The sequence below is a fragment of the Neoarius graeffei genome, chromosome 10, assembly GCF_027579695.1.
Source record: "Neoarius graeffei isolate fNeoGra1 chromosome 10, fNeoGra1.pri, whole genome shotgun sequence".
Classification (NCBI taxonomy): Eukaryota; Metazoa; Chordata; class Actinopteri; order Siluriformes; family Ariidae; genus Neoarius; species Neoarius graeffei.
Window position 1 is genome coordinate 19,568,407 of NC_083578.1, and position 13,022 is coordinate 19,581,428.

General features: G+C 43.7%; 1 protein-coding gene across 1 annotated transcript; it reads right to left on the reverse strand.

Moving 5' to 3' along the window:
• Nucleotides 1–7,101: 7,101 nt before the first annotated feature.
• On the reverse strand, nucleotides 7,102–12,681 carry LOC132892925 (charged multivesicular body protein 4b-like). The gene is made up of 5 exons (XM_060931467.1): nucleotides 12,362–12,681; nucleotides 9,854–10,031; nucleotides 9,604–9,718; nucleotides 9,117–9,240; nucleotides 7,102–8,138 (listed from the first exon to the last, which is right to left on the reverse strand). Exons 1-5 carry the CDS (start codon nucleotides 12,543–12,545, stop codon nucleotides 8,077–8,079), a joined length of 663 nt encoding a protein of 220 aa, XP_060787450.1. The 5' UTR covers nucleotides 12,546–12,681; the 3' UTR covers nucleotides 7,102–8,076.
• Between the last annotated feature and the right edge of the window lie 341 nt (nucleotides 12,682–13,022).

Here is a 13,022-nt window from a genome sequence, read left to right on the forward strand (position 1 = left end):
TAAGCCATGTATGACGAGATTGACTGGAATAACTATTTTATTCTATTTACATTTATGCATTTAACAGACGCTTTTATCCAAAGCGACTTACAAAAAGAGAATTAACAATCAAGCTGCATAGAAGAAGTCTTAAAAGAAATATCACTAAAGGGAGCTTTAGAGTGTGAGTGCAAAAGTGGAACCAAGTGCAAGATAAGTGCAGTGGAGGGGAGGGAGGGGTGTAAAGTCTAAGTGCAGGACAGGAGGTGTTCTCTGAAGAGCTGGGTCTTCAAGAGTTTCTTGAAGACAGACAGGGACGCCCCTGCTCTGGTAGCGCTCGGTAGGTCATTCCACCAGCGTGGGACGACACATGAAAAGAGTCTAGATCAGGGGTGGGCAAACTTTTTGGCTCAGGGGCCACATTGACTTTTGAAATTTGCCAGGCGGGCCGGGCCAGCACCAAATTCATACATATCGAACATAAACCAGAAAAGCTTTAGTGTTATTGTAAGGCCTTCACTGACAGAGACCCAAATGCAGATCAGATTGACATTTATTTTAGTTCTCAGTCAACAAAGGCAGAGCAGAAAAATGCTTGCAGTTCAATAGATTGGCACTGGATCCATCCAGAAAAGTAATACACACAGACACACACGTGATAGTAAGAAAAGTAGCACACTTAATTCTTAAATTACATCTTTGAGCTGCCAGGATGAGTAGGATGCCAGTGTATTTGTATCATTTTATACATACAACTAAATTGCATATCATTAAATTGAACTAAATTACATATCAGTACATATCATTTTTGTACATTTCACTGAACTCGTAGATTTACACCTGAGTGTTTTTTTTTTTAATTTTTTTAACCATCCACTTCCAGCCTGCCAGTACAACCAACCACCATTAGTAGGAGAGGTACCACACCATTCCAAAATGTTTGCAGTTCAACAGTTTGGGTACCACACCATGCCAACATGTTTGCAGTTCAGTGGTTTGGCACTGGATCCATCCAACCCACAAAATGAAACAAAACAGCTCAAGAAAGCAAAAAACTCCAAACTGGTTTTCAGGTTCAAAGTCACTCACTGAAATATTTCCAGTCCTCAAAAAATCAAAACACAGGTTCCAAACAGGTTTTCATATTCCAAAAGGCCACTCATAGATCAGAATAACCTCCACAGGCAAAAGTCCAGGAACAGATATAAGCAGAAGCAAGGTCAGCTGCTCATAATACACCTATAATAGCAGACAGGGACATAAATGAGGGGCGGAGCAGACACCCAAAAGCACACGGTACTTAAAAACAAACACCAGCACTACAGCAGCCACCCATGACAACCAAAATTACTAAGAGTTATACTTTTTATATTATTATGTCTGTAAACATGTGACTACCATCTTATTACAGCTCCAACATAGTTTTAAAAAGAGAAAGTGTTAATACTCACATTCACTCAGCAACCGCTGAGCAGTGTTGCCAGATACTGCTGACATTTTCCAGCCCAAAACATGTTCAAATCCGCCAAAATGCACTTAAAACCGCCTAATCTGGCAACACTGCCGCTGAGCTGTATTTGTCCGTGCTTGCGCTGACTGGTTGTTAGCATAATTAGCATGCTTGGAGGAAAAGTGCCGTTTGATGTTATATTCCTTTAAAACTGCAACGGTTTCTTTGCAAATAAGGCATACAGCCTTTGATCGGACTTCAGCAAAAAAAATATTTAGTTGTCCATTCTTTATTGAACACCCTGCACTCACTGTCCGCTTTTCTTTTTTTAGGACCACTCATCGTAAAGTTTCATCCTGTGTTCTCGAGATCATCAGTGGCATGGGCGCCAGAATGACTTCCATGGCACGCGCTGCACCACTCTGCAAATGTAATCTCGCGTGAATATGACTGATTGGAAAGACGGATCTCTAGAACACCTGTCTACGTGATAACACTGACGCTTATAGTTTATAGATCTGCTCAATCGTGTTTATATGATTGTCTTCCGCGGGCCGGATTAAAAACACCAACGGGCCGGATGTGGCCCGTGGGCCGTAGTTTGCCCACCTCTGGTCTAGATTGTCTTGTGCACGGTGCTGGAACTGCCAAACGGCGTTCTTTTGATATCCGGAGTTGAGAAAGAGTAACCTTAGCCTTTATTAGAGCACTCAAGTAAGTAGGTGCAGACCCAGTAAGCACTTTGTAGGCTAGCATTAGTGATTTGAATTTGATGCGTGCAGCCAGGGGTAACCAATGTAATTCAGTTAGCAGAGGGGTCACATGTGCCCTTTTGAGCTGATTGAAGACCAGGCGCGCCGCTGCATTCTGGACCATCTGAAGTGGCTTCACAACACAGGCTGGGAGGCCTGTTAGAAGGGCATTGCAGTAGTCAAGGCGGGAGATGACCATTGTTTGTACCAGCAGTTGGGTGGCCTGTTGGATTAAATATGGTCTAATCTTCCTTATATTAAATAATGCAAAGCGGCAAGACCGGGCTACAGAGGCAACATGATCTTTGAAGGTCAGCTGATCATCAATCATGACACCTAAATTCCTTGCTACTTTAGTAGGAGCAAGAGCTAAGGAGTCAGTCTTGATACAGATGTTATGATGTATGGTTGGCTTGGCAGGGAAGACCAGTAGTTCAGTTTTTGAGAGGTTTAGCTGGAGGTGATGGTCTTTCATCCATGCAGATATATCAGAAAGACAATCTGAGATTTGCGCTGAGACCATATGGTCGTCAGGTGGAAATGAAAGAATCCACATTCACTGGATTTTGAAAAACAGATTATTTTTTTTTTAGCAAATTAGATAAAAACTATATACAAAATGTACAACAAAATAATTTCCGCTTAGAATGTAAACAAACCGGGCGGCATGGTGGTGTAGTGGTTAATGCTGTCGCCTCACAGCAAGAAGGTCCGGGTTCGAGCCCCGTGGCCGGCAAGGGCTTTTCTGTGCGGAGTTTGCATGTTCTCCCCATATCCGCGTGGGTTTCCTCCAGGTGCTCCGGTTTCCCCCACAGTCCAAAGACATACAGGTTAGGTTAACTGGTGGCTCTAAATTGACCATAGGTGTGAATGGTTGTCTTTGTCTATGTGTCAGCCCTGTGATGACCTGGCGACTTGTCCAGGGTGTACCCTGCCTTTCGCCCGGAGTCAGCTGGGATAGGCTCCAGCTTGCCTGCGACCCTGTAGAACAGGATAAAGCGGCTACAGATAATGAGATGAGAGATGAGATGTAAACAAACCATGGCAGCATGGTGGTGTATTGCTTAGCACTATTGCCTCACAGCAAGAAAGTTCTGGGTTCGAGCCCAGCGGCCAACGAGGGCCTTTCTGTGTGGTGTTTGTATGTTCTCCCCATGTCTGCGATGGTTTCCCTACAGTCCAAAGACATGCAGGTTAGGTTAATTGGTAGCTCTAAATTGACCATAGGTGTGAGTGTGAATGGTTGTTTGACTTGTCCAGGGTGTACCCCTGGACCGCCTCTCACCCACAGTCATCTGGGATAGGCTCCAGCTTGCCCGCGACCCTGCACAGGATCAACAGCTACAGATAATGGATGGATGGATGTAAACAAACCAGAGAAATGACAGTAGCGATCTGAGATTAGATTAGATAAAACTTTATTGATCCCTTTGGGAGGGTTCCCTCAGGGAAATTAAGATTCCAGCAGCATCATTACAGAGGGCGGCACGGTGGTGTAGTGGTTAGCGCTGTCGCCTCACAGCAAGAAGGTCCTGGGTTCGAGCCCCGGGGCCGGCGAGGGCCTTTCTGTGTGGAGTTTGCATGTTCTCCCCGTGTCCGTGTGGGTTTCCTCCGGGTGCTCCGGTTTCCCCCACAGTCCAAAGACATGCAGGTTAGGTTAACTGGTGACTCTAAATTGACCGTAGGTGTGAATGTGAGTGTGAATGGTTGTCTGTGTCTATGTGTCAGCCCTGTGATGACCTGGCGACTTGTCCAGGGTGTACCCCGCCTTTCGCCCATAGTCAGCTGGGATAGGCTCCAGCTTGCCTGCGACCCTGTAGAAGGATAAAGCGGCTAGAGATAATGAGATGAGATGAGATCATTACAGAGAAAACTTCTAGATAAATTAAAATAAATTAAGTATTTACATATACAAGTAAGGGTGGCACAGTGGTGTAGTGGTTAGCGCTGTCGCCTCACAGCAAGAAGGTCCGGGTTCGAGCCCCATGGCCAGCGAGGGCCTTTCTGTGTGGAGTTTGCATGTTCTCCCCGTGTCCACGTGGGCTTCCTCCGGGTGCTCCGGTTTCCCCCACAGTCCAAAGACATGCAGGTTAGGTTAACTGGTGACTCTAAATTGACCGTAGGTGTGAATGAGAGTGTGAATGGTTGTCTGTGTCTATGTGTCAGCCCTGTGATGACCTGGCGACTTGTCCAGGGTGTACCCCGCCTTTCGCCTGTAGTCAGCTGGGATAGGCTCCAGCTTGCCTGCGATCCTGTAGGACAGGATAAAGCGGCTAGAGATAATGAGATGAGAAGATAGGGGGAAGAGAGGAAGGGGGGAGAGAGGGGGGAGAGAGGGGGCAGCAGGAGAGATATTGCACTTTATATTGCCCATTGTCCGGTATTGCTTATTGTTAGGCTAGGCTACTGCTCCTTCCCGTCCTCTGTCCTCCTGTTACCCCTTCTCCCCCCCAGAGAGGAGTTGTACAGTCTGATGGCGTGAAGGACAAAGGAGTTTTTGAATCTGTTCATCCCGCACTTGGGAAGGAGCATTCTGTCACTGAACAGGCTCCTCTGATTGCTGATGACGGCGTACAGAGGGTGACTGGCATCATCCATGATGTTCAATAGTTTGTCCATAGTCCTCTTCTCTGCCACCATCATCAGAGAGTCCAGCTTCATGCTGACCACAGAGCTGGCCCGCCTGATCAGTTTGTCCAGCCTGGATGTGTCCTTCTTGGATGTGCTGCCCCCCCAGCACACCACGGTGTAAAACAGGACACTGGCGACCACAGACTAATAGAACATCCACAGGAGTTTCCTACAGATGTTAAAGGACCGCAGCCTCCTAAGGAAGTATAGCCTGCTCTGTCCCTTCCTGTATAAGTGACTGGTGTTGCAAGTCCAGTCCAGCTTGCTATCCAGCCACAGCCCAAGGTACTTGTAGGAATCCACAGCCTCCACCTCGACTCCCTCGATCAGAACTGGTTGTGACCTTGGTCTGGACCTCCCAAAGTCAATGACCAGCTCCTTGGTCTTTGAGGTGTTGAGCTGCAGATGGTTCCTGTTGCACCACACAGCAAAGTCCCTCACCAGGCTCCTATACTCCTCCTCTCTGTCGTCACTGATACACCCAATGATGGCTGTGTCATCGGCAAACTTCTGAATGTGACACAGCTCCGAATTGTAGCAGAAGTCTGCGGTGTACAGGATGAAGAGAAGAGGGGCCAGCACTGTGCCCTGGGGTGCTCCGGTGCTGCTAATCACAGTGTCAGACGTGATGCCCTTCAGCCTGACATACTGCGGCCTGTCAGTGAGGTAGCTGGAGATCCAGGTGACCAGGCAGGGGTCCACTCGCATCCTGTTCAGTTTGTCCTGAAGCAATAGGGGCTGGATGGTGTTGAAGGCACTCGAGAAGTCCAAGAAGAGGATCCTCACTGTGCCATTTCCCTTATCCAGATGTGAGTGGGCTCGGTGTAGCAGGTAGAGGATGGCGTCTTCCACACCAACACCTGCACCTACCAACAACACAAACTGCAGACAGTCCTGGGCATGTTGTACCTGAGGTCTGATGAGGCTGAGGAAGAGCCGCTCCAACGTCTTTATCAGATGTGAAGTGAGTGCCACCGGTCGGAAGTTGTTCAGCTCGCTGGGCCGATTCTTTTTGGGAACTGGGACGATACATGATGTCTTCCAGAGGGTGGGCACTCTCCCCAGCTGCAGGCTGAGGTTGAAGATGCGTTGGAGTGGTTCACCCAGTTCAGCAGCGCAGGTCTTGAGTAGTCGTGGACATACCTTGTCCGGGCCTGCTGCTTTCCTGGGGTGAAGCTTCCTCAGTTGACCTCTGACCTGGTCTGCAGTAATGCATGGAGGAGTCTGTGTTGAGGTGGGGGAGGAGGGGGCTGCTGTGATGACTGGGGGGAGGTGTATTGAGGGAAGAAGGAGAGATGGCTGCAGTGAGGGAGAGGGTGGGGGGGACGTGGGCTGGTTGAACTGATTGAAGAAGTCATTCAACTCGTTCGCCCTCTCCACTGTCCCCTCAACGACTCTGGTCTTTGTATTGTGGCCTGCCATGGTTTTCACACCTTCCCAGACCTCCCTCATGCTGTTCTACTTCAGCTTCTGCTCCACCTTTCTCCTGTAGCTATCCTTAGCATTTGTGAAAATGCTATAATAATTATTGAAAAATTAAAAAAAAAAGTTTTTACCGTCAAATAAATACTTTTATTCCATATTTTGTTGGGTTTTGTTTTCAAGTAGTTTTTATTTCGCCCTCGGTTGGTTCAGCAACATGCTCCGCCATTTTGTTTTTCTCTCCTCACAGCAGCACTAGGAGAGTAGCCAATCAGAGCACACGATTGCTCATATCCAGTGAAGGTAGACATAATATATGATATCTTGGTGTAAGATTGCATGTTATTATACTGACCATGTTTTTTTAACCATGTTATACCCTGCTATAGGGAAAACACATATCAATAGTGTCTAGTTATCTCTGTTCTGCTGACATTAGAAGAAAAATAATGCAATAATGTGAGTAGTAACATTGTCTATTCATTTCAGGAGGCCATGACACTTAATGATTCTCTTTATTGCAGCAAACCAGGAATTCAGTGGACCACTTTTGGGATGTAAGCATTTATCTGAAGCACACTTATACATATTCAAAGGACTCGAGGACAGATTTCATACAATTGCAGTATCTACAAATTTATTTCATGGAACATGCTTCTTGCACCTTTGGGGTCTGCTATTACACACATTAGAATATTCATGTTAAAACGTGTCATGTCACTGTTGCATGTTGCATAAGCATGCCAATAATTAAGGCACATAGCAGCACACATACATTTTTCATATGCTTAAAGTGCAAAACCAATTGCAGGCCTGCTTGATGCAGGACTTCCCACCAGCCAGAACACGAACAAAAACACCAGTACGAAGAATCAAACAGTTTAATGAACTTTCAAATAATAGTCTCATCTGTGTAATCTCAAACATACAAATGTACATGTGACACACCTTGCTATTACATCCCACTTTCTTTACAAAAGATATAGTAAGTCCATGGAGTCCTGGGGATCTTTAGAGTTTGCTTCCAACTTATAACCCTTCTACCCTAATGAATAGTGATACATTAGACTGATGTGCTTCGGAGTTTCAGCAGGATAGTTTCAGGTAAGACACAGCACTTTGTTGAGACGACAATGAATAAATTGTGGGCTGTAACTTTGTGATATATTGATTATTTTTTCCTGATGTAAGAATCTATCAATGAATTACAGAAAAAAAATATCAAAACAACTCTGGATGTTTAAATAATGCTCCCAAAACAAAAGCACTTTGAGATCAACCTTAGAATATTATCAGACCCAAATTTATCAGTCAGTGGAGATGCTTCAAAATGAAGACTCTTGAATCAAGCATGCAAAAGACGTGATGCTTGTATATACACAAGCGCTGTCATCACCATGAAAACACAAAACTGTGAGTGGATTGGTGAAACCCCGATACTTTCCCAGACAGGCTATGGAGATCATGTGAATCCCACTTGTTATAGGAGTTTAATAAAACAGATAGAGGTAGATGACGGAGTTCTGTATGATTACATTCCAATTTCGAGAGGGGGGAAAAAAATGAGCAACAATAGGAGAACACCACTAAAATATCCATAAGCAAACATTAGCCAAATCATTTCACAAATAAAATTCTCTGATTGTTTTGCTTTCATAGCCTTTTTTACATCCCTGTGGACAGGGTTTTTTTTTTTCGTTTCAGGACCTAAACCATTAATGGGAGCCGAAATTTCCTAGACAACTGGTTTTGCAACGTTAACTCTCTGAAGGTTTTCAGGTCGATTCTGAAGATCAGTCCACCACAACAAGTGATCAGACAGTCCGGATGTTTGGGCTTGGTTTACATTGCCCAAGCCTTCAACTCCTCCATATCATCATCATCCTCTTCCTTTCTGATCTTGGCTGTAGGCAGAAGAACAAGGGGTTAGAAGAGTCCTATGGCTGGGACGGCTCTATTTCATACTTGTATCAATTCCTTATTAACCCCATTAAACAGAAATATTTACAAGGGATGTCATGATTTGAAGTTTAAATTAAGTTATGTGGTGTCTCAATAAAATACATTCTTCAATACGCTGCCTATTAATATATATTGTGTATATTCAATGAATACAATAAACTTTATAATGACAAAATGCAGCTTTGCCTCAGCCATTGCTTTGCGTTTCTGTTTAGGTTTTCTGACAGGTACAAAATGTGAAGCCAGGGCAGATGCATGGGCATGATTGAGGTATTAATTCCAGCTGCAGGTGCCAGATGGACTGGTTTGGGTATTTCAGACAAGAGTTTACACAGAATGGTGCAAAGGAGCAAAACTGGACAAAATGTCATCTGTTCCCCCACAATCTTCAATTGTCCAGTTTGGCTAACCACTGTAGCTACAGATTCCTGTTCTTGGCTGAGAAGAGTTGAACCCCATGTAATCTTCTGCCATTTGTTGCCCATTCTACTCAAGACTCCATGCATTCTGAGATTCTTTTCTGCTTAGCACAGTTGTAAAGAGTGGTTACTAGCCAGTGAGTCACCTCTGACCCCCTTCACCAACAAAGCAGTTCTGGCTCCAGAACTGCCGCTCGCTGGATTTTTGTTTTTTTTTCCACTATTTTGTGTAGACTCTAGAGATTGCAGTGTCAAAAAAAAATTTCCAGGAGACAAACCATTTCTGAAATAATTCTGATATTTAACATGAACATTAACCGATGCTTTTGACCTGTATGTGCATGATTTTATGCACTGCTTTACTGCAAAATGACTGGCGGACTGGATAATTGTATGAGCATGCAGGTGTACTGGTGTCAATCAATCAAGTGAACAGTGAGTTTATGTACACATGCATAACAATGGTCCTGAGAATGCCATTAATGTAGCTGTTTGCATTACCTGGTTGGGAAGGTAACGAGGTTGAAGGCACGTTGGGCAGCGAGACGTTCTCTGGGCTAATTTCTAGCAGGGTATTATCCAGTTCCTCCTGTTCCAACTCCTCCAGTTCAGCAAGCAATTCATCCTAGAAAAGAGAAAAACACCAAATAAAATCAGCGAGCTCATTATCAGCGATTCATTTTTTTAAACTAATTAACGCACTTATTAGTCTATTAAATGAGCTAAACTGACATTTCTTTTATAGAAATCCAAAAAAAACCTCTGTAGGTTATTTATCCATAATACAGATATCCAGTTATACTACATGTTTATGCTTTAGTCTTTCTTATAACTATTGCAGAAAAGGATCTCAGCAGGAACACAGTTTATAATTTCAAAGCACTATTGCACAACCACTTCACTAGAGAATTTACATGCTTCCACGTACTGCATCCTCAATGACTAAAATCCAAAGCCTAGTTTATACACGCTAGAGGAATCCAGGTACCTCGTCAAACTCCTCTCCAAAGCCGACTGGTTTCGAAATAGCATCAGAGATCTCCTGTGCCAGCTCCTGCTGTTCTGTGATGTCCTGCATGAGCTCATCCACTTTGTCTATATCCCTAAAACCCACAAGAGAATTCAGTGATCCTTCTAATACAAGCTGTGTATGAACTTTGACTGTGAGCTGAATTAACTTCAAGCAAATGTGAATGTGTTCTTTGATCATTAATAATTTGAAGAACACAAACTCGTACATGTTCTGGTGAGCGTTCTTCATGGCCTTGGCGGCAAAGCCCATGTTCTTGAGCACTTCTGTGTTAGTGTTGGCATTCTCCAAAGCTTCTCGCTGATACTCAATGGTGGACAGAGTGCCGTCGATCTGAGCCAGCTGCTTTTCATAACGCTTCTTCCTCTTCAGGGCCTGGAGGGCAGCTTGAGAAAACAGAGAACATCCATTTGCACACAGGAATCATTTATTTTGTCCCTTTTCCTCACTTATTGTGAGGAATTGTTTTTTTTAAATTGCATTCTTATCATACTTCATATTTCTAAGTGCTTGTGCGCATTTTGTATACAACATGCCTTATGTTACATAACATGACAATTTGCTTGAACATCACCATAAGCATTTCAGTTTGCTCCTGATTTCTCCCGATATATTACGCAAACAATTAATTTCAATTTGAACAGAACGGCACTGTTTCCAATTGTTTGGGTGGGGATCACACTGACCAGTGGTAGTACCAGCAGACTTTCTATTGTTTGCTATAGTTTGGCAGTGGAATGGCTGACACTGCTAGCATTATGCTAGTGACTGATGTAGGTGTAAAGCGGTGCTTCAGGCTGAACTTGATTCAACTTCCTGAGCATATTTCAGGCATTCTGACTGATCAAAGCTGTAAGATCTATAGAAGGGCAGGACATCAGAAATAAGAGTTCTGTGAAAGCAGTGTCTCATGGATCCAAACTGAATAAGCCTCCCTCCCTCTCTCTTTTTAAACTTTCGTCACATGCCAGTCCCAAATTAACTAAAAGCAAAACTTAATTACTGGTATCCATTCCCCACCCATAGTCTTTTTTTTTCTTTGTTGTATGAAACGCTAGTGCTTCACATCACTTAGGAGCACAATAGGACTTTCTCTGAGTCATAGAATTATGGTCTGAGCCTTGTGTTGCTTTCTACCACTTAATTCCCCCCTCCAATGCGATCCCTCTATTAACATGCCAGTTCATTTGAGGAAACCTCCATCCTGAAACACAATAAATGTGTTCATATTTGCAGTGAGTTTGGTGATTCTGGTGCTTAATTGTTTGACGGTGCTGTATTTTCGTTATTGCTGTGAAGTCAGAAGTTGTCTGGCATCACAAGGGGACATTACTGGCACAGTGACAACCGTGATTAATAAAGAGCAACGTTCACATAACATAAGGGATAATATCCAGGTTTCGGTTGTAAGCTCCTAAAAGCAAGTACTGCTTTTCTCGTTCATCAGTGACATTTAGTGTTGAAATAATGATAAACCTAGCAGAAGAGTAGAGGAAATGGCAAACTTTGGATTCAAAGTTCCAGAATGCAACGCAACGAGTTACGGAAGAGATAACCATCTTTAGATAAGTGTGGTGACACCGATGACGTGTAAGAACTAAAAGACAGCCGGACAGACTAAAGGACAAAACTAAAAGTTTTTCTGTGAAACAGAAAAATGTCATATCTAAGGTCATTAAGGTGTGTAGTAGTGTTACTGGTGTTCAACAGAAGAGCATGTCCGCACTGTATGAGGAACAGGTAATTAAGAAGGCTGAATCCATCCTGTCAAATTATACCCAACCTCTGCACAGCGAATTTCAGGCTTTGCCCTCTGGCTCCTGTTTCAAGTATTCATTAGCCTGAACCAACAGATATAAACACTCCTTTATACCTTCTGCTGTCCAGTTACTGAACTCTACAAGGAAACAGCGATAACCTCTATACCCCCCTAATCACTTCTTATTCTATTTATTATTTTAAATTCTGGGTTTTGAAATGTTTTGTGGAAATATGGGTGCTACCACTGCAAAATAATTGCCCTATTGAGAAAGTATTACTACTACTAAAGTGCTGCCACATTGAAGAGAGGCCTACTTCCTACAGGCACCACAATCAGCAGGTTTTGTGGCATTGTGGGTATGTAGGAAACCAACCACAATGGTATTGTGGGTAATGTAGGAAACTGACAACTAGAATGAAAACAGACCAACACATCATGTCGATGAAAGAAAAAAAAAAAAAACCTCAATTAGTTTGTCTGTGACGTCATTGATGATCACGTGCTGCTTATAAAACATGAGTGTAAAAGTAGTTCGGTATGTTTTGTCGCTTTAAATGAGGGAATTAAAAAAAAAAAAAAAACACACCCAACTGTAAAACGTAATAGAACAATGTAAGATCTTATCATCCAGTCTGAAGAACTGATCAGGAAAACACTAATTAGCTGTCGGAGTTTCGGGTATTTCGAAATATATGCGTTGGTTGACATTTCAAACTCAGGCTCTCTCTCTCTCACTCACACACACAGCTATAAATGCTGACTAATAACGCAAAGCTACAGCTTTCCTTATGGCTGGCCTTTTCCCCGGAATCTGTACATGTTATTAGGCAGCTGATTCATGTTGAGCTGCCCCACCTACCGTCAACCTATTTAATTCACGACCAACCACCAATTACAGCCTAGAATTCAGGTATCTAATTAAATCATAATCGCCAATTAAGGTGTAATAAGTACCTCGTTTGTTTTTCGTGCCGTTCTTTTTCGCTGTTAGCAGTTCCGCCTCAATCTTCTTTTCCAAAAATTCCTGCTTCTTCGACAACATGTCCTCCGTCTCACGGAGTTTCTGGATCGCATCTTGAGGATTCGGGGCCTTTTCTCCTTTCCCCCCGCTCCCGAACAACTTCCCAAACAAAGCCATAGCTGTTAGAGTTCTTTTGTTTCGAACACACAAATTATCTAACCTCGACACCGCTGGCGTCTGTCTCCTAAAAATCCCCACTGACGGAAGGGTTGTTGTTGATGCTTCAACTTCCGCCTTCAGGCCCGCATACGTCACGGTAGTGACTGAGCTCGTGAGCGCCACCATAAGGCGCGCGCTCTAAGGCACTGTCACTATGCAGAAGATTTCCGTTGCGTTGAGTGAAAAGCGAATCCGCAATCCAGTTCACCTGTTTCTCGTCAGTGCGCATGCGTGAACTCAAGGGCGTTTCTACTGTAGTTAGTGAAAAGACCAGGGGCGGAGTCAAGTTTGCCTGGGGCTTGTATTTGGATTGGCATAGACAGGTTGGGGAGGTGATATCTAACGTTAGGAGAAATATTCTCACCCATACACATTCAAATGTTATGTCCTCTTTATTACTGATTTTTACACGTCTTTTTAAATGTCTGTAGTTCA